Source organism: Castor canadensis, chromosome 11, assembly GCF_047511655.1.
Source record: "Castor canadensis chromosome 11, mCasCan1.hap1v2, whole genome shotgun sequence".
NCBI lineage: Eukaryota > Metazoa > Chordata > Mammalia > Rodentia > Castoridae > Castor > Castor canadensis.
In genome coordinates, this window is record NC_133396.1 from 20,234,573 (window position 1) to 20,256,089 (window position 21,517).

Here is a 21,517-nt window from a genome sequence, read left to right on the forward strand (position 1 = left end):
AAGTAGGTGGGTATGATACAGCTGGGATTTATCTAGTTTGGGAAAATCACTATCTAAATCCTCTCTGAGGAATGCCAAACCAACCCCACGAAAAACCCCCTTCTTGGAGCAGATAAGACTGCAAACAGGGTCAACAAGGAGGAACTTGCCAGTGGACATAATGCGCAGGCGCACTCGAAACCTCCACCAGTTTCTTGGCCGCCCAGATCGCGTCCACCCACACTGCGCAGGCGCACCAAGAAGAACCACCCTTTCCCTCCCCCTCCCACCTCTCCCGAGTCGAGAGGACGCCCTCTCGCAGCATAGTCCTGCGCAAGCGCCGTGCCGCGTCCCCGCCCCCAGACCAATAGGAAGGGGCGAAGCCCCGGTGCTTGGGCGCACGACGCTATGGGTGGGGTCGGGACGTGAGGGCAGCGCGCTGGCGTCACAGAGGCGGCTATATAAGTGAATACAGGCGCCGCCCCTCGGCCCCAGTCACTGAGCCGCCGCCGAGGACTCAGCTGCCTCCCCCTCGAGCCCCCTTGCTTCCCGACGCTCCGTTCCCCCCTGCCCGCCTTCTCCCGCAGCCGCCTTCCGCAGGCCGTTTCCACCGAGGAAAAGGAATCGTATCGTATGTCCGCTATCCAGAACCTCCACTCTTTCGGTAAGCCAGGGGAAGGTCGCGGGTTCGGGTGGGACAGCGAGGAGTTCCGGGCCCGGAGGTGCGGCTCGAGAAAAGCAAGTGCTCCGGACTTTGGTAACCTCGGACGGAAGAAAGGTGTCCGGGCTCGCGAGGTCAAGACCTGGGTCCTCGGGGTCGGCCCCTATTTGCGACCGGAAGGAGCAGGCGGGAGGTCAGCCCTTGAGTGGGCCTGGCGTTTCGGGTGGCGCATTTTCTAATGGCTCCTGGCCCTCCTCGGGCCACACCCGCCCCTCTTTCCACCCCTGCGTCACGTCCGATACGTCACCGCCGTTGTCACGGAGCCGGGAGGGAAGGGCGGTGCCAGCCTTAAGTGACAAGAACGCGCGCCAATGGGGGTGGGAGGCTTGGTCCCGCCTTGGGAGCCAGAGTTCCGGCCGGTTGCATCAGCCGGGTGGGGCACTGCCCGCTCCCTGGCACGTGATCGGCTGCGGAGGAAGGGAGGGCGGGCCTTGGGCGGGAGGTCTGGGCTTTCTCCGGGCCTGGGGAAGCTGGCCGTCCTGGACTGACCTGTTCGGGGAAAGCCAACAAAATGCATCTGACCTGACACGATTCTGAAGACCTCGGTACTGGTACCTTCACGCGCAAAAGATGCAGCGGGAGGGTAGGAGTGGCAGCTGCGCCACAACAAACAGCCCAAAACAAGCTTAACCTTTTCTTCCCAGACCCCTTTGCTGATGCAAGTAAGGGTGATGACCTGCTTCCTGCTGGCACTGAGGATTATATCCATATAAGAATTCAACAGAGAAACGGCAGGAAGACCCTTACTACTGTCCAAGGGATCGCTGATGATTACGATAAAAAGAAACTAGTGAAGGCGTTTAAGAAGGTAGGTCTAAAATGATACTGTAGGAAAATCAGTTTGTCCACAAGGGAGTACACACACATACCCCAAAAGAGATTGTTAAATGCTGTCGTGATGTTGCTTTGCCTAGTTAAGTGTTTTGTTCCCTTTTTGCTTGCAGAAATTTGCCTGCAATGGTACTGTAATTGAGCATCCAGAATATGGAGAAGTAATTCAGCTACAGGGTGACCAGCGCAAGAACATATGCCAGTTCCTGGTAGAGGTGAGTTCAGGCCTGTGCAATTTTATTTTTAAGCAGACACAAAAGTTAGTTTTGTGAAACTATAAACAAAATAGCAGTTGAATTTTGAAGTATTTTGACAAACTTAAAAATAAACCAAAGCCCTGTTGTGTCCTGGTTCTTGATATGGTTGAAGAGATTTCTGGAACTTGATCCCCATCCTCACACACCTGAATTTATAATCTTGGGGAGGCACAGAATGTTCAAGAGGGTAATTTTTTCTTCACTAAGTGTCCTCAGTTGAACCATTGTGTTTATAAGGATTGATGTGTGCACCCTAGCTGTTGAGTCATCTTGCCTGGTGTAGGAGGAAGACCAATTGTTGCCATCAGAAGTGGAGAGTTAACCTTCTTGTCCCCTTTTAAAATTTTGCCCTTTTCTCTTTGCAGATTGGACTGGCTAAGGACGATCAGCTGAAGGTTCATGGGTTTTAAGTGCTTGTGGCTCTCTGAAGCTTAAGTGAGGATTTCCTTGCAATGAGTAGAATTTCCCTTCTGTCCCTTGTCACAAGTTTAAAAACCTCATAGCTTGTATAATGTAACCACTTGGGGTCCGCTTTTAACTTGGACTAGTGTAACTCCTTCATGCAATAAACTGAAAAGAGCCATGCTGTCTAGTCTTGAAGTCCCTCATTTAAACAGAGGTCAAGCAGTAGGCGCCTGGCAGTGTCCATCCTGAAACAAAGCAATAACGGTAATGTTTCAGCCATGCCCAGAACCCCAAGATCAAAGAAGGCTATGTCTGGCCAGAAGTTTTTCAATCTTCCCTCTGCAAAGCCCCCTGCCCTAAGAGAATGTCACCATTTGAATAACCTACAGTGATCAAGAGAGGATGGGGTAAGCCAGCAACAGCAGCTGTGCCACTAGAGGGAGTCTTAAGTAGTAGAGTCCCTGGTGTCTCTAATCTGACCAGGCCATCTTCCCTCCAGTGAGGTGGTAGGACATCTTGTTCACCACTAAGTCATCTTTTTGGCCATACATATCCTATCTAAGGGATATCCAAACAACAATGTGAGGCCAGCCTAATACAGTTAAACTTCTGACAAGGGAACAAATACCAGACTGATTCTGTCAGTCATGTAGCTAGCTGTAGAGCTTTTGGCTTATTAGCAACAGCTGCCCAAGGCCACATGAAGTAACAAACTGGTTTTTGGTTTTCTTTTCCCTTCCAGTTTTAATGTTATGTAATGTATTTAAACCCTTATTTAAATAAAACTTGTTTTCAGAAATACCTGACTTGCAGATTCTACTTAATATATATCAAGTATATGTATATGAATGAACCATAAAAGTAGGCTGTGGAGAGTACATCTCCACAGTCAGTCCTGCTGTCCATTAATCCGTGTCTTGACAGATACGTGGCCAAGCAGCCCAAGTGATGGAGTAGTTGGTGGGTTTCATTTCTCAGTGCCTGAGGAGGAACTTTTGTGGGGTGTTAGAAGGGAGCTGGGTTTGTTTGAGTCCCTCTGTAAGTCTTGGCTAAAAGGGCAATCAGAGCCTGGCATAGTGGCTCAAGCCTTTAATCCTAACTACTTTGGAGGGTAGGTCAAGAGAATCATGGTTGAAGGCCAGCCTGGGCAAGAAAGATGAGACTCCCATCTCAACCAGTTTTCTAAAAACAGTGTGGGGAGAAGCTTATTCTTAAGATCCACAAACTCCTAGGTAGACAGGTGTACTGAACCAGGCAATGGGTATGTGGTTTAGACCTTTAATGTTGGAGGCTATTTCTGACACAGGACATGTCCAGGTGTCTTCTTAGGTCCATTCTGTTAAATAGGCAAAGTGTTCTCAGCACATGAATCTGGTTCCTGCATTTATTGCCAGCCTGTTTTGTAGGTAAGGGTCACACACTTGATACTGGAAGCCAGTGAGGAGGGCTGGTAGGGCTAAACCAGTGAACCTTTAGGCAAGGGCTACGCAGTCCTACAGTATGTGTTTAATAAGATTTTTTTTTTGTGGTACTGGGGCTTGAATTCAGGGCCTATACCTTGAACCACTCTACCAGCCCTTTTTTGTGATGGGCTTTTTTTTTTTTTTCTTTTTTTTTTTTTTTAATAGGTATTTTACATACAAGGATTCCCACTTTGTCCCCCACTGATTAGCCTAGACTGCAGTCCTCCTCTGACAGGTATATACCACACCCAGCTTAATCATTGAGATTAAAGTTTAACTTTGCTGTGTCTGGCCTTGAATCCTCCCAATCTCTGCCTCTTGAGTAGCTGGGATTATAAGTATCTCCTGGAAATGGACTTTTTTTGTGTGATATGGGTCTGGGATTTGAACTCTGGGCCTCATGCTTGCTAGGCAGGCACTCTACCACTTGAGCCACTCTGCCAACTCCAGAAGTGAGTTTTTCCTAGAGGAACTCATAAAGCAAGCCTGGAGGCCAAATTGTAGAAGATCACCATCAGAGGTAGGCTGAAATGGCAAAAGGGAAGAGAATTCCCCTCTGCTGTGGTTGATCTGAAAAGCCTGGTCCTGTGCTAGGCTATTGCATCTTATGCTTTTTAAATACCTTTAGTTCTCCACCCACAGAGTGGGAGAAAATGTTTGCCAGCTACACATCAGACAAAGGACTGATAACCAGGATATATAGGGAACTTAAAAAACAATTCTCCCAAAACTAATGAACCAATAAAGAAATGGGCAAGTGAACTAAACAGAACTTTCTCAAAAGAAGAAATTCAAATGGCCAAAAAACACATGAAAAAATGCTCACCATCTCTAGCAATAAAGGAAATGCAAATTAAAACCACACTAAGATTCCACCTCACCCCTGTTAGAACAGCCATGATTAGCAATACCACCACCAACAGGTGTTGTCGAGGATTCGGGGAAAAAGGAACCCTCTTACACTGTTGGTGGGAATGTAAACTAGTACAACCACTCTGGAAAAAAATTTGGAGACTACTTAAAAAGTTAAACATTCATCTACCATTTGATCCAGCAATACCACTCTTGGGGATATACCCAAAAGACCGTGACACAGATTACTCCAGAGGCACCTGCACACCCATGTTTATTGCAGCACTATTCACAATAGCCAAGTTACAGAAACAGCCAAGTTGCCCACTACTGCTGAATGGATCAAGAAAATGTATTAAAAGACTGTGACACGGGTTACTCCAGAGGCACCTGCACACCCAGGTTTATTGCGGCACTATTCACAATAGCCGTTATAGAAACAGCCAAGATGCCCCACTACTGACAAATGGATCGAGAAAATGTGGTATTTATACACAGTAGAATTTTATGCAGCCTTGAAGAAGAATGAAATGTTATCATTTGCTGGTAAATGGATGGAATTGGAGAACATCATTCTGAGTGAGGTTAGCCTGGCCCAAAAGACCAAAAATCGTATGTTCTCCCTCATATGTGGACATTAGATCAAGGGCAAATACAACAAGGGGATTGGACTTTGATCACAAGATAAAAGCGAGAGCACACAAGGGAGAGGTGAGGATAGGTAAGACACCTAAAAAATTAGCTAGCATTTGTTGCCCTTAACACAGAGAAACTAAAGCAGATACTTTAAAAGCAACTGAGGCCAATAGGAAAAGGGGACCAGGAACTAGAGAGAAGGTGAGATCAAAAAGAATTAACCTAGAAAGGTAACACACACGCACAGGAAATTAATGTGAGTCAACTCCCTGTATTGCTATCCTTATCTCAACTAGCAAAAACCCTTGTTCCTTCCTATTATTGCTTTTACTCTCTCTCCAACAAAATTAGAAATAAGGGCAAAATAGTTTCTGCTGGGTATCGAGGGGGTGGGGGGGAGAGGGAGGGGGCAGAGTGGGTGGTAAGGGAGGGGGTGGGGCAGGGGGGAGAAGTGATCCAAGCATTGTATGCACATATGAATAATAAATTAACAAATAAAATAAACTAGAAGCAAAAGTAAAAAAAATACAAATAAATACCTTTAGTTCTCTAGGACAAAATTATTCTGAGCTAAGCTAGCAACATTAATTATCTATGAAAGTAACACTGAGGAAGCTTTTCGACATTCTAATCCAATTGATGTGATTTGCTAACATAGCACAGTTCAACATTTAATGGAGGAAAAAAGAGTGAGATGGGGAAATTCCCAAAGTTGAGCCTCTCATCCCCAGGACTTCCTGTGCACTGTGCTTCCCACTAGGTGACCTGTGCATTCCCAGCTTAGCTCTTGTATAGACCTTGTTGAGTATGTGGTGTGTAAGTGCCATGGAGCCTGCAGCAGGGAAGGGATCAGCAGACCACCTGGGAAGTTTACATCCATGACCTGGAAGAAAGGGCTTGACCAGGTAAACACAGGTTTCAGAACTGGCAAATCTTATCCCAATGCTCAACTCAGGGGGCAAGGAAGGCTTCATAAAAGAGGCACCATAGGAAGAGAAAAGGACCAGCAGAGAGACAGCAGTGTGTGTGAGGAGCCTGACAGGAGCACAGGCCCTGGATACAGCAGACATGATGCCAAGTCATTCCTTACTCCAGGCCAGGCCTGAGCCTAAACTTAGCTCAAATACACATGGACTAGGGGTGCTCACTCCTTGGTAGAACAGATTCAGAGAGATGATGTGACTTAGCAAGTAGGGGAAGAAAAAGCAAGAGAGGAAAATTAGTGCTGGGAAGTCAGCGTGAGCTCAAAGTAGGCTGAGCTAAGACTTTAGGTATTTGTGCAAAAGAATGTGTCTTCTAGCTTTCCTTAGTTCCCTCACCTCCAGTCTCCAGCAGTCCTGCGCCCCACACCCACCCTCTATAACTGTTTGTCCTGCAGGGACAAACCGAGTTTTTCAGTTGGGGGTTGGTTTGTGTTTTGGGTTTTTTTGGATTTTGGTTTTTGGGTTTTTTTGGCAGGGGGATTGTTTTAGTTTTGGTTTTGGTTTTTTGAGACAGGTTTTTCCTATATAACTCAGGCTGGCCTCGGACTCCTGTCTTCACCTGAGTGCTGGGATCACAGGCGTGTATCACCGTGCCCATCTCAAAACAATGCTGTTAATGAGGAAAAAATGAAAACTAGTCAGCTAAAGCTGTGCGGGAATCTTCTAACACAGCTAAAATGTACTCAGATTGCCATGAACGTGCATAGGTCAGAGGTACCAGAGAACAGAATTGCTCCCCTTCCATGTTTGTCAGCCTCAGTGGTGCCTCCTTGTGGCATTAGTGTAGAAACACAGTTTACTGTTCATAAGCTTTTGCCATTAAGAGTTCCTTTGGTTTTTGTTTTGTGTTTTGCTTTATTTGTGGATAGGGCCTCACTATATTTCCCAGGCAGGCCCCATGTTCCTGGGCCAAAACAATACCCCTACCTCAGCCTCCTGAGTAGCTGAGACCACAGGTGCATGCCCACCTTGAACATTTTTAATGAAGGAGATACACATTTCTTCAAAACTACCACATAATGTGAGACTTTAGTAATTTCTTTTGCATGCTCTTAATTGCTTCTAGTTCAAATATTCAGGAGTGCATGTTCTTGGGATATTGTTAAAAATGGAGATTCTAGGGCTGGTGGGATGGGCTCAAGTAGTAGAGCACCTGCCTAGCAGGCATGAGGCCCTGAGTTCAAACCTCCGTGCCACATATAAAAAGAAAAGGAAAAATTGAGATTCTAGGCCCCACTCAGGACAGTTTAGCTCAACTGAGTATTAGCTGGATAATGTCCATATCCCTGGTTTTTCAAAAACCTGCAAAAATGTCTAAAAACTGAAAGAAAACATCTCCAAACTTTGAACAAAAAGACCTACAAAGTCAGAATGAGTAAATATTTAATACTGCAAAACAACACTATCAATAGTTATAGTAACTATAACAATAACTATATACTTTTAATAAAAGTTTTAGAAAAATATTTTAACAAAACTTAAGTTTATGAAACTTATAAACATCTTTCTAAAAAATGTTACAGATTCTGTTGCCAGCACTGAAACAAAATGTTACAGAGTATATATGCTTACTTGGTCTATGAAGTTTATTTCATTCATTTGGAATGAGGCATGATGGAACTTCTAAGGTTGGAATGGGCTAAGAAACTAGGAGAGACTGGGTGTGTAGCTCAGTGGTAGAGCTCTTGCCTAGCATGCTTGAGGCTCTAGGTTTGCTCCCAGCACAAAAAACACTGTGGAGGGAGACTGGGGTATAGTCCAGTGGTACAGCACTTGCCTAGCATGCTTGAGGCCCTGACTTTACATCCATAGTTTCTCATTCAGAAGCTTGGACGTGGGGCCCAGGAATCTGCATTTGACCAGCATTAGCCAGTTTCTAGAGTGGCTGATGAACCACACTTGGGAACATACTGCTTTGTCTAATGGGGAGCTATTGAGGAGCCAACAGAAAGAAGTATCTTCAGAACTCAGCTTGAGTCAGGACTAATACACTGAAGGTGGCTGGAATAGAGAGTGGCCCAGAGTCAGAACTGAGTGACCAGCATTGGAGAAGCCATCCTCTGAAGAAGTTTGTGTGTAATGTGTATGTGCATTTTGGGGGAGATATCCAGAGCTTTTATCAGACTTTTGGTGGTACTGGGATTTGAACTTGCTAGGCAGGTACTCTACCACTTTAGCCACTCTGCCAGCCCTTTTATATGTTGAATATTTTCCAGATAGCCCCTATTTGCCTGGGGCTGGCTTTGAACCATGATCTCTACTTGCTGAGTATCTAGAATTACAGGCATGAATCACCAGCACATGGCTGTATCAGATTGTTGAGAGAACCCACTACCCAAAACAGTTCCCATCCATGTTCCCTATCCAGTGGTTTACCAAGCTCCCAGATTAACAAACGTTTCTTAATGTCTATTGTTAAAAGTTATAAATATTTTAATCATCTGCATTAAAACAGAGTTGGGCAGGAGGAACACCTACAGTGGCTGAGACTTCACAGCACTCAGGTGTCCAAGCACTGGCTATCACCCAGCCTCAACGGCTCACATTGTTGCACAGTTTAAATAGTCTTTAATTGTCATCTTTCATGGTTAATTTACACCCATAATGGACACTTGGTTAAAAACAGGAAGCATGGAACACAGAGGTTGAAAAATAAGTTAACATGCAGCATAAACATGATATGTGCCCAGTCATTGATTCTCACTCCGTATCTGTGAAAGAGAAGGAAACAAGCACAGGGGAGAGTTAGGGGCAGAAAGATTATGACTGACGTTGGTCCCACGATCCACTTTGGAGACAGGACTAAACACTTGCTGCTCAACGTCACCTGGGAGCTTGTCAGATGTGCAGAATTTCAAGTCCCACTCAGACCTACTAAATCCACATTCATCTTACCAACCTTCATTTAATGAAGTTTGAGACCCACCTATTTAGATCATAAAATCAATAGACCTGTTGTGATCTGCAAACTGTTTTAAAAAAAAAAAAAAAGTAGCAAAGGGCTGGTGGAGTGGCTCAAGTGGTAGAGCACCTGCCTAGCAAGCTCAAGACCCTGAGTTCAAGCCCCAGTACCACAAAATAAATAAATAGATAGATAAATAAATAAAGCTGGATCTAAAACAAAATTGGAAAAAACATTACTTTTTTTTTTGTAATTAACTGGGTGCCAGTGGCTCATGCCTATAATCCTAGCTACCCAGGAAGCAGAGATCAGGAGGATCACTGTTGGAAGCCAGCCTGCCCAAACAGTTCAAAAGACACTACCTGGAAAAAAAACATCACAAAAAAGGGCTGGTATAGTGGCTCAAGGTACAGACCCTGAGTTTAAACCCCAGTACCACAAAAAAAAAAAAGTAGCACCTGTAGTCCCACCTATGATCATCATTGGGGCCCAAGAATTTGTAACCAGTCCGGGCAACATATGAAGACCCAACCCCTGACATTAAAAAAGGACCGCAGGTGTGGAAGTGTGACTCAAGCAATAGAGAGTCTGCCTTGCAAGTACAAAGCCTTGAGTTCAAACTCCAGTACTGTCAAAAGAAAAACATGCTATTTTTTTTAAAGAGTGACATTGTTTGTAAGAGCACATTCCATTGCAATTTTAGGTCTGCACTGAAATAAAAGCAGCAGGTAGCCAGGCATGATGTTGCTTGCCAGCAACCCCGACACTCAGGAGGCTGAATAAGTTCAAGGTCAGTTTGGGCTGCATAGTGAGACCCTGTCTTTAAAACAACAGTCTCCAGCAGGATGTCAAAAACAATGTGGATAGAGAGAATTCAGGAATTCAGAGGTGGGTATATCTAATTTGGCTTTCATGTGGGACCAGAGACATCCCACCTCTGTCACTGTTTGCAAACTGCTTACCCATGAGCACCTGAAACTTTCTTGTATGCCCTAGGGAAAATAAGAAGGTTATACATTTTTTTTTTAATTTTGTTGTTTTTTGAATCAGGGTCACACTATGTAGCCCAGACTAGCCTCAAACTCATGATCTTCCTACCTCAGCCTCCCAAGTGCTGAGATTGCAGACGTGTGTCACCACACCTGGTATAAATTAAAATTTTAATATAACAAATACAAGAAGATCTTAATGAAATTTAAACCATACACACAATGATATTTAAACCTGCATTAAATATATATTTGTTCTCAAAGCAAAACTGATGCAATGTTGCTTTTTAACTTTTGTAAAGTCATGCTTTTGCTTCTAAAATATACCACTTGAGCCACATCTCTCCAGCAAAATGCATTAGGCAGTACTGTGTTGTTTTGGGGTTTTTTTTGGGGGGGGTTGTTGTTTTGGGTGGTACTAGGGCTTGAACTCAGAGCCTACACCTTGAGTCACTCCATCAGACCTTTTTTGTGATGGGTTATTTCAAGATAGGGTGTCTTGAACTATTTGCCTGGGCTGGCTTCCAACCACGATCCTCCTGATCTCTGCCTCCTGAGTAGCTAGGATTGATTACAGGCGTGAAACCACCGGCACCCAGCTAGTACTGGAATTTGAATTCATGTTTTGCCACATTTTTAAAAATTTTTAAATCTTTTTAAGTTTTTATTTTTGAAACACCCCACTTTAATAATGTGAGGGGGGTTAATTACAGTCTACTTTGAATAAGTTTACCCTTCCGTTATATTCTCATTCTCTCCCATCCTCCTCCCTCATTCTGTTAGGTTTTTTGTTTTGTTTTTTGGTTTGGTTTGGTTTGGTTTGGTTTGGCGGTCCTGGAGTTTGAACTTAGAGCCACGCCTCTACTCCATTTTGCTCTGGTTATTTTGGAGATGGAGTCTCTCGTATTTTTTCTCCCCTGGGCTATCCTGGAACCTCAATCCTCCCGATCTCAGCCTCCTAAGTAGCTAGAATTACAGATATGCTCCACTGGTGCCTGACTTGCTACTTTTTTAATGCATGTCAAAGTTAGACTTTGAATGCTATCTATGATTACTGCAGATTGTATTTTAAATTACCTTAGAGGGGAACCTTTCATAATTTACCACCTCAAATAAATTAACTTTAATGTTCTCAAAATTCCTGGCATATGATTAAAAGTTTTAAGATTCCCAAGTTGAAAAAAAAAAAATTCCCAAGTTGATCTTGATTTTTTTTTTTTTTTTTTGAGACAATGTGTCACTATTGCCCAGGCTGGTCTTATACTCCTGGGCTCAAGCAACCCTCTGGCCTCAATGCTTCTAAGTGCTGACACTACATACATGCATCACCACACCCAGCAGAATGACTCTGGAATCAAACTGCCCAGGCTCAAGTCTCACCTGTGTGTCTGATGAGCTCTGGGCCCTGGGCAAATCACAGGGTTGAGTCTGGGATTTGATTTTACCCTACTTGCAAGTTAACAAGTTATCCTGTTACTGTTTCACCAAGGGGGCAGAAGGTACAACGCTGGGTATCTTCTAGCTGAGAGACAAAAACCTTCATCGCCCACAACACAGACAACAGCATGACTTGCATCAATACCCCTGTCCCTGAAGGGCTTTAGGGTGACATAATATGGACCCAAGATGGATGCCACCCAAGCTGAGGAATGCTGAACTTGAGGAATCACAGCTTTTGCAGTAAGCAGTAAACAAGTCTGCTCTTTGTTTCTCAGGAAGACATTACCTTGTCCCTCAAGCTGCTCACTTGAAACACAAATTTAAGAAATCTTCAGGTACAGAGAGGTCATGACCTTGCATTCTTGGCACACTCAGTACACATTCAGAGACACCGAGGGCCCATGGTAGATTGCCTCCTTGCTTCTCCAGAGATCGCTGTGTCTCAGATCCTTAGCTGTAAACTTGGGCAGTACCCTTAGGGAGCTATGGTAAGCATGGCCTGGCCACCATAGTGCTCCCTAAATTTTAATCACCATTATTTTGGGAAAGAGGAGGAGGAAATTTGTTACAGTCATCAGAAGGCTTTTGTGGAAGAGAGGCTCAAGGTCCCCCTCCCTCTAATTCTTCCTCTACCATGACACCATAGCAATGTCATACTGTCTCCCCTCTACAGGAAAGGAAACAAAGACCCCTGGATCAACATTGTACCCCCTGGCACTAAGTGAGCTCTCAGAGAACTTTTGTGACTGATGAATGAATGAAAAAGTGAAGGGACATGGTCTCTAAACTAGCAGGAGGATCTGGGATGAAGGGTCCTAAAGGAGGAGCTGACCTTGAACAGGGTGACTTTCCAGTAATGAGGAAAGGAGAAAGGACAGAAGGTGGGCTAAGACAACTGCGTTCATGGTGTGAAGATGGGGGTGGGGGTTGATGTCACATGACCTTGGAAGTGAAGGAGAGATGATTCACCAAGGTTGCCAGGCAACAATCCAGTTGCAGAATATTAATTTGCAGTTGAATCCAGTGGCTTGGTTGATTTTTACCAAGAAAAGGAGACAAGCTGAGGAAGGGGTGGTGGTGGTGTCCTCTGCTAGGGACTGGGGCAGGACAGGGGCAGTAATCTAGGTGTGCCCTACAAAACTGAAATGACAAACCTGGGGGTCCAGGTTGGGGAAGGAGGAAAGTGAAGGTAAGGAGGTAGGAAGGTAAGGACCCACGTACAGGAACCAGAGGCCACAGCAAAGGCAGATTAAGCAGGAGCTAGCTGTGCTTCTGAAGAGAGAGGGGACCAGGGCTAAGCAGCAATCCATGGAATCCAAGAAGACCCACCAGGGCTTACAGCTCAGCTCCCTGACCTCCTACCTGCGGAGGACTACTTGTGGCTGGCTCTCACTTAATCTCTGAAGTGCACCTGAGTAGAGACTCCTCCCACACGGGTGCCTTAAAGCCCTTTTCCCACTTAAAACAGGTATTTTAAATTGCCAAAAAAATCTTGGCCAGTATGTTATTATAAAAATTCAAACACACAAGCTAGATGTAATGGTGCACACCTGTAGTCCCAGCAGTGGGGAGGCTAAGGTAAGAGGACTACAAATTCAAGGTCAACCTTGATTTAAACTATATGGCATGAAGTGTGTAGATTATATGCAAATGCTGTGCCATTTGATTTGATAGGGTTAAGCATCCTTGGGTTTTGGTATCTATGCATTCCATGGACAACAGTTTAATTAAGTACCACCCTCATTTCACAGAGAGGGAAACCTGGACCCAGAAGGTCCAGGTGACTTGTCTTAGATCAATTGCACAGTTAAGACGGAGCTGGAATTTGAGCCTGGGATTCCAAAGCCGTTTTGCTCCATCCTTCCACATACACAAATGCTTGTCCTGCACATGAACTCCTGCCAGTACCCGAGCCTCACCCCAGATTCTGACTTGAGAGGACTAGGGTGTAGCCAGGCATGGAGGAGTGTAGTTAGAGTCGTCATGGGGTGATCCAACTGCAAAGCCTGGGCTGAGAACCATAGCCTCAAAGGCACAAGTGGACATTGGATGGAAGGGGGAAGAGACGGTCAAGAGAGATGGCGGGGAGTGAGATGGGGTCGCCCTTGCCCCATCTAGGCAGCTGGACCTGGGCCTGGACCCCTGAGGTGGGGGCAGCCTCTCTAGGTCAGACTGCAAGCAGCATGCAGGCTGACTTAGTGGCCCTGCCACCTATGCCACCTCATCACTCACAGACAGCAGGTAAAGCGAGAAGCCATGAACCCACATGAATCCTCCTGCCTAGCCCCTTGCCAAGGGAAGAACCATGGACACCCATGTTGACTCAAACACCAACCAGGTGTCATTGTTTGTCCCTAGCACCAGCATACCCTTCAGGCCCTGGTTGCCGGGGGCAGGAAGACTGGGTCATCCTAACCTCTCCCTTTTCCGCTATCAAGAAGCAATTAGGAGCCACCTCCCTGATAGTGCTTTGCAGCTCATCAATAGCACCCAAAATGGTACTGGCAGGCATGGAGCCCAGGCCTACAGGGTTGCATGGCCCATGGAGTCCCACCTTTCCCAGGGAACATTTGCCCCTCCATGGGGTACCCTGGGTATGAGGGTTGCTTTTTCACCCCCCTTACCCCTGAGGGGCCATGGCTGACCTCAGGCTCACAGCAGGTGCTCAGTGACTGGGATGAATTTGGAAAATTTGAAAGGTCAAAATGCCTTAAAGAACATCTCCCCTGAGTGTATTTGAAAAGTCATGTGTAAATTCCTGCAAGACCTGTTGTTACTGACAGCTTCCAGGAAGCTATAACCCTTGTTCATTTTTCTATTGTTGCCATCATAAATTACCATAATTTGGAGGCTTACGGCAATACAGATTTATTCTTCAACAGTTCTGTAGGGCAGAAGCCCAGGTGTGGCTCACTGGATCCTTTTTTTGTTTGTTTGTTGGCCATACTAGGATTTGAACACTTGCTAGGCAGGCGCTGTGCCACTTGAGCCACTCCACCAACCCTTTCTTGTGTTGGTATTTTTGAGACCGAGTCTCTCAATCTATTTGCCACTGGCTGGCCTTGAACCACGATCCTCCTGGTCTCCGCCTCCTGAGTAGCTAGGATTACAGGCGTGAGCCACTACACCAGGCTTACTGGGTCCTTTGCTTAGGATCTCCCAAAGCCCAAATCAAGGGGTCACAGGGCTATATTCCATTTTGGAGACTCAGAGCATCCCCACTCCCAAGCTCAGTTGGGTGACTGGTGGAATTCCATCCTTTGCAGTATGAAGCTGGCTTTCTCTCCTGGCTGGCTTTCAGCAGAGGGCCCCCCTTATCTCCTTAAGGCCACCTGCCCTCACGGTCCTGTTGCCCTGTCCCACCTTCAAACAAGCAACTACACGTGGAGTCCTCATAATTTCAGATCTCTATCATTTGCCCTCCAGCCACATCTCTTCTGCCACTAAGAAGAAAGAAAAGTTCTCTGCTCCTTAGGGCTGTGAGATTAAATTGGGCCCAGGATGAGTTCCCTATTTTAATTACATCTGCAAAGTCCCTTTTGCCATGGAATTTCACATATCCACAGGTTCCAGGAATTGGAGCATGGACATCTTTGGGGTTACCTTCATTCTGCCTACTTCATCCCTCCTAGGAGGCCCAGTTCTCCTTTTTGGTATGTGCAGTTGGGACAGGGATTGTTTTGCCTGTCTGAGCCTCAGTTTCTTCATCGGTAGAATGGGTTCATATTAGCACATACAAACTAGGATCGTGGAGAAGAGTAGTTGCCTTCATTTCTGCAGAGGTTTTGTCATTGTCTGGCACCTAGCATTATCATCATCTTGATGACAGGGCCAGGGTCCACAGGAAGGCATGGGACTGGGTCCCATGGGATTGAGATCTGGTCTTCGATTTAGTAAGCCCAGAAAGTGGGCTTTCTGGTCACCCAGCCAGTCAGTGTTGGAGCCAGACACTCACAAACTGAACTCACCACTTCCAGCCCCGTCTCCTGCACAGCAGTAGGTGATGGCCTCTGGGAAGTCCAGCCTCCAGAGACTCCAATCTTGCTGCCTCTGTCAGTGGCACCTGAAAGGAGGGTCTCTCTGGCAGCATAGGAAGGAAAACTTGGAGTCACTGTTAACCCTTAAAGAAGCTTCCCGCTGGGCACCAATCACTCACGTCTGAAATCCTAGATAGCTACTCAGGAGGCAGACATCAGGAGGATTGCGATTCGAAGCCAACCCCAGGCAAATAGTTCACAAGACCCTATCTTGAAAAAACCCTTCAGAAAGAGGGGCTGGTAGAGTGGAGTGGCTGAAGGTGTAGGCCCTGAGTTCAAACCCTAGTACTGCAAAAAAAGAAGCTTCCCAAGTGTGGCAAGAGTGTGCACAGACCTTCTCACATTTCCTCTCTGCTGTAGCCCCTATGAGCGAAGAAAAGAAAACTCCTATTTCACAGATGAGGATAATTGAGACCCAGGGAGGGCAATGGGAGAAGGTGCAAAAGGAATTAAATTCCTGTGATGTTGTTGCACTTAAGCTAGCTTAAGTCCCTCACCTTGACAAGACCTACTTCCAAGTAACTTCCCTCATTGCTTGCTGAAGAAAACAGCTCAGAGACTGTGGGAAATTTGCTCAAAGTTCAACAGCCAGAAAAGGGCAAGACCCAGAAATTCTTCTCTTTCCATCAGACCAGGTGTCCTTGTGAGGAGAGCATGCAGTGTCCATGACCATAGACTCCTGGAGGCAAAGCTGTTCTCATCTCTGAACAGGACCTCTCTCCTGCCCACCTGGCAGTGCCTGTGATGACACCCACCAGCCTGGGGAAGAAGAGCCATGGGACACAACGCCATCCACAGGCAAAAATCAAATCTTGTGCTCTAGAACACAAAGTTGCAGTTTCCTGTTACCAAGGCAACACCAACACCTCCATTCCCCAGGACAGGAGCAGAGCTAATCTCACCCCACCCTTCGCTCAAGCCCACTCAAAGTCCTTCCATCTCTAAGACTCTATGATTCAATTAATTATCACCAATGCCTACGCTGTTTTTTGTCATTTTCATTTATTCCATCTGCTGAATCACCATGTCCTGCTCTGGATTAGAGAGGCTATTCACTAGAACATTTGGCCTCTGGTTGCCATGGACACCTTTCAGCCTACATCCTTCATCACCTGTTAATTCTCAACAAGGCTGGCTGTGAGCGTGGGTACCACTGCCCTTATCGAAGACCCAAGGGGCATCAAAACCCCCCCTAACAAGAAAAGGGGACTGGTGAAACATAAACAAGGGCAAAATGTCTAGTTCCAACTGTGGAAAAATCAAAAACAGCATAGAGCTCATTACATCTGGCCAAACCATGTGGAGGCAGCAATTTATCAAATAAGTCAACAAATGTACCATTTTGCTTTCTGGTATGTCTTTGGCAAATGCTGTAGTCTTTTGGCTAGTCATTTTAAGATGTATTTTTATAGTACAAAGTTATGAATGCTTTATGCAGATTACTCTCTGTCCTTGAAATCAAAATGAAGGAGCCTTGAAATATAGGATCCTCTAGGAACGGGCTCTGGGGAAGGGGTTTGCGAGGGGTGGGGGATAATCACAAGGAGATGGAAGAGGCTGCTGCAGGCCAAATCCAGTCTAGCAACTGGACGCCACTGGCTCATGCTTGTAATCCTAGCTACTTGGGAGGCTGAGATCAGAAAGATTGAGGTTGAAGGCCAGAGGGGGCAAATAGTTCATGAAACCCCCCCCATCTCCAAAATAACCAAAGCAAAATGCACTGGAGGCCTGGCTCAAGTGGTAAAGTGCTTGCTTTACAAGCACATAGCCATGAGTTCAAACCTCAGTACCACCAAAAAAATAAAAAAACAATCCCAGCCCAGCATAGAGGACAAAGAGGAAAGGGAGACGCTGAGGGTTTTCCATGGTAAGGGGAGGGTGAAATTGTTCATTGTCAACCAGGACGTGAGGCACTCAGCAGAATGAGCAGGCCCATCAACCCATGGCCCATTGCTCCTGATAACTACAACACATCCTGTTTGCAGAGGCTGGTGAAGAGGACAGGGATCAGTATGTCACATTTACCCTGCCCATCAAGCATCAATGTATGGGGAAAATATGATCTTTCTGACTCTAGGGTCACTCTCTCGGTTCATGCCTCTCACCTACCCACCGCCATGGACATAATCCAAGGGATGAGTATGAGGCTGTAACCCCAAAGCTATGGTAGGGAGCACTGTTCCTGGCATGGGGAGCTTGATTCCTGCCTACCCCTGTACCTAGCTCATGAGTTGCCCCGACCCTGCTCCAGCCCCTCCCTTCCCTCACACCCCAATGACTGACACTGTGTGGGTGGGGCAAGGGTGACAGGTTGTACCTGTGCCCCGTGCTTATTTTTTTCACTGTGGGGAGCTTGACCTCATGTGGGAGGAGCACTTGGGAGGGACTCTGAGGACTTTAAAAAGTGCCTGAGCACCAAGCAGAGCAGAGAGCTGACCCAGCCACCGCACTACCCACCTCCCAGCTCTGCAGGTGAGAACCAAGAGGGGAGGGGAGGGCAAGGAAGAGGCTTGAAGGGTCCCCTCCCCAACAAGATAGCAGGCCACTGGCCAGAGGCTAGGGCTCACACCTTCGTGTCTCCAGCGCTAGGACTCTTCCCTTAACCCAGGGTGAAACTAGGTGTCAGCTCTAGGACCATGCTGGCATTCCCAGATCTTGTCTTCTGCCTGGCCCTTCTGCTACAAGCAGGGCCTGACCTTGCCCTTCTACTCCATGCTCATTGCAGCCCAGGGAGGAAGGTGAGAAGTATAGGGGTTCTTCTCCCATCATTCAGATGAGAAAACAGAGGCCCAGAGGGCAGATGTGACTCGCCCTAATTACTAGGTAGGACTGAGACTGAAACCTACAACTCCTGGATCCCATCTCAAACTCCCTCCTAGACCAGCACTGCCCAAAAGAACTTTCCATGATGATGGAAGTGCTCTGTGTCCAGTATGACAGCCGCTAGCCACATAGGCACTTGAAATGTGTCCAAAGAAGGAAATTTCTTTGTAATTCACTTAAATTTAACTATATTAAATTATATTATTTTATTTAATTATTTACTTGTGGTTAATGGATACTCTGTTGGGCAACGTGTGGCTCGTATTGGACAGTATAGGTTTAGATTAATGATTTTCAACTTTTGTTTCTTTGGCAGAATTCTTTTTTTTGGGTGGAGGGGAATTGATGGTACTGGAGTTTGCAATCAGGGCCTCAGGGTTGCTAGGCAGGCACTTTACCACTTCAACCACTCCACCAGCTGTGGCAATAGAATTCTTTGGTTGAGGGGATTGGGTGTTTTATTTGGCAGTACTGGGGTTTGAACTCAGGGCCTCACACTTGCTAGGCAGGTGCTCTATCACTCTACCACTTCAGCCACTCTCTCTGCCAGCCCTTTTTTCGTTTTGTTTTGTTTTTTTGAGACAGGTCTTACTATGTAGCCCAGGCTAACCTTGAACTCAAGATCTTCCTGTCTCCATTGCCCAAATGTTGGGAACACAGGCCTATGCCACCATGCCCACCTAGCAGAATTCTTTTTCCCTTTCTCCCAAAAGAAACTTAACCCAAGAACCTCATTGTGAAAAAGCATTAAATGTAGTATTTTATTGGACTGGGAGCATGATTCAGGTGGCAGAGCGCCTGCCTAGAAGTTAAAGACTTGAGTTCAAACTCTAGTACTGCCGAAAATAAATAAATAAAATAGTACTTTATTAGTGTAAATGTATTCTTACAGGAGGAAGTTTTATCATTTACTCCTGATAGAGCCAATAAGAACAATAATGCTACAAAGAACACAAAAATAGTGAATGTAAAGAACAGGTGACACTTTGAATTTTGTTTGGGTATCATACTTACTTCTAGGCTGTGTTTTCCCCCAAAGTCGATTCACCCTTGTACTTAGTTGTGAATAGTGAGAGTTTAATTTTTTCTCAACTGCTGAAGGACAATCACAGGATATTCTGCAACCATGGCAGAAACTTTCTTCTGTAGCCTACACAAAAATGATGTGACCCCCACCACATGGTCGTTATGCTGGTGGTCTCCAAGGTGGCATTGTGTGTTCTGTAACACCCTTCAGTGTGTGTGCTCCTTGTTGTCACTATTTAAAAGTTCACTTTAAGCCGCAAGACTTAAACATCTACAGAAATGCTGACATGGCATCAGATCCCACAGAGCAGTCTAGACCACTGCTCTCCAATCAAGCAGTGGCTATCAGGAGGGTAAGGAGAAAAGGCAAGATCTGGGGGCCAGGGGAGCTGGCAGGAATTGGAGAAGGGAGCGAAAGAAACAGCATGACACCCCTCGCAGTATCACAAGTCTGTTGCCAGGCAGAAGCCACCACCTGGAGCCCTTCTGGTCTATCTCCCTACTGCTGAACCTGCATGGGGACAGTCCCTCCTCTCCCCTTTACAGACAAGATGCAGCGACTTTGTGCGTACACACTGATCTTGGTACTGGCTCTGGCCGCCTTCTCCGAAGCTTCTTGGAAGCCCCGCTCCCAGCTACAGGATGTACCCTCGGGTCCAGCAACCAACAGGGACCTGGAGCCTCACTGGCCAGACCAGCTGGGCCCAGCCTCTCACCACAGAAGGCAGCTGGGGCCACAGGGTCCTCCATACCTTGTAGCAGGTAGGAGCTGTTAAGCACTCCCCTGTTTCCCTTGCTCAGCTAGATCTGACAAAGGTCCCCCCATATTTGCTCTGCCTCAGTTCCTGTGTCCTTCCCCCATTCTCACCTTCTGTCACCTTTTCAGACCTGTCCAAGAAGAAGGGACCATGGATGGAGGAGGAAGAAGAAGCATATGGATGGATGGACTTCGGTCGTCGCAGTGCTGAGGAAGGGGACCAGCGTTCCTAGAAACCAGCTTCAGAACCCAGCCACCTTACCTCACCCTAGCCCTGTCCCATGCAAAATAAATCACAATAAACAATCCAATGGATCACTGGATTGTGTTTTGTACTAAGGGAATAGCGGACAGGGTTGAGGCAGGGAGGAAAGGGAGCACCCTCTGGCAGCAGGGACCAGAACTAATTCTCTGTGTCTCCAGAGAGCAACCCTGAACAAGAACCTACCAGAGTTGGGTGGGAGAATGGGTGGGGGGGGGTCTGCAGCCACAGCAAGCTTTTTAAAAGATAACTCAAATTGTGTTACTTTTGGTTTAATCCTTCCAAGTCTTCCCATAGCATTTAGGATTAAACCCCATTTCCTTACCAAAGCCCTAAGAGGTATGCCATCTTTTCCTCCCCTGGACACTCCATGTCTTCCTCTTCATCCTCCTCTCCCTTCCTTTCCTTACACAGTTACACCATGCTCTTTCCTGCTCAGAACCTTTTTCCTTGCTGTCCCTGGTGCCTGGAATGCTCTTCCCCTGGCATAACCTAGCAGGCTCTCCTTTTCTGCTTAGGCCTTGGTTGAAATGCCTCTTCCCTCTTCCTGAGAGACCTACCCTTCATGATCCTCACCCTTCACGCACAGACCCCATTACTCTAGGACAGCCTCATTTTCTTTACAGCACATTCCACGATTTGTAGCTGTTTTTTTACCAGTTTATCATCTGCCTCTCTGGCTGTGAGAGTGGGGACCACATGTCCCTCTTCCCTGCTGTATCCTCAGTGCCAAAACCAGAAGGAACCCAATAAACACTTGTCAAATAGATGGGTGGCAAAGGCACTTGTTGGTGTCTCACTCCTAGTCCCTTATTGTTCTCATGTCAGTCAACAGCATCTGTCACAGGCACAAGCTGCTCTCTACCTGAGGGCTGGAGGGGAAGGAAAAAATATCCTTCCTCTACAGAGCATAGGTTCATGGCTGGGGCTCTGTAATAAAGGAAAAATTACAAAAGAAAAACAAACAAGTAACTGGGCACCAGTGGCTCACGTCCATAATCCTAGCTACTCAGGAGGCAGAGATCAAAAGAATCCCAGTTTGAAGTCAGTCTGGGCAAATAGTTTGCAAGACCATCTCTGGAAAATACCCAATATTAAAAAAAAAACAGGGCTGACAGAGTAGCTCAAATGGTAGAGTGCTTGTCTAGCAAGCA

The 21,517-nt window shown here is 46.3% G+C and overlaps 2 protein-coding genes across 3 annotated transcripts; both read left to right on the forward strand.

The window, feature by feature from the left end:
• The first annotated feature begins 453 nt into the window (after window positions 1-453).
• On the forward strand, window positions 454-2,994 carry Eif1 (eukaryotic translation initiation factor 1). The gene is made up of 4 exons (XM_074045714.1): window positions 454-643; window positions 1,345-1,508; window positions 1,645-1,746; window positions 2,154-2,994. The coding sequence occupies exons 1-4, from the start codon at window positions 613-615 to the stop codon at window positions 2,196-2,198; spliced, it is 342 nt and encodes a 113-aa protein (XP_073901815.1). The 5' UTR covers window positions 454-612; the 3' UTR covers window positions 2,199-2,994.
• Window positions 2,995-17,937: 14,943 nt separating this feature from the next.
• On the forward strand, window positions 17,938-20,408 carry Gast (gastrin). Of its 2 annotated transcripts, XM_074048920.1 has the most exons (3): window positions 17,938-17,967; window positions 19,891-20,106; window positions 20,231-20,408. In XM_074048920.1, exons 2-3 carry the CDS (start codon window positions 19,896-19,898, stop codon window positions 20,332-20,334), a joined length of 315 nt encoding a protein of 104 aa, XP_073905021.1. In that variant the 5' UTR covers window positions 17,938-17,967; window positions 19,891-19,895; the 3' UTR covers window positions 20,335-20,408. The 2 variants fall into 2 exon arrangements, with proteins under 2 accessions (XP_073905021.1, XP_020043090.2); XM_020187501.2 differs by lacking the exon at window positions 17,938-17,967 and having other exon boundaries at window positions 19,773-20,106.
• Window positions 20,409-21,517: the final 1,109 nt, after the last annotated feature.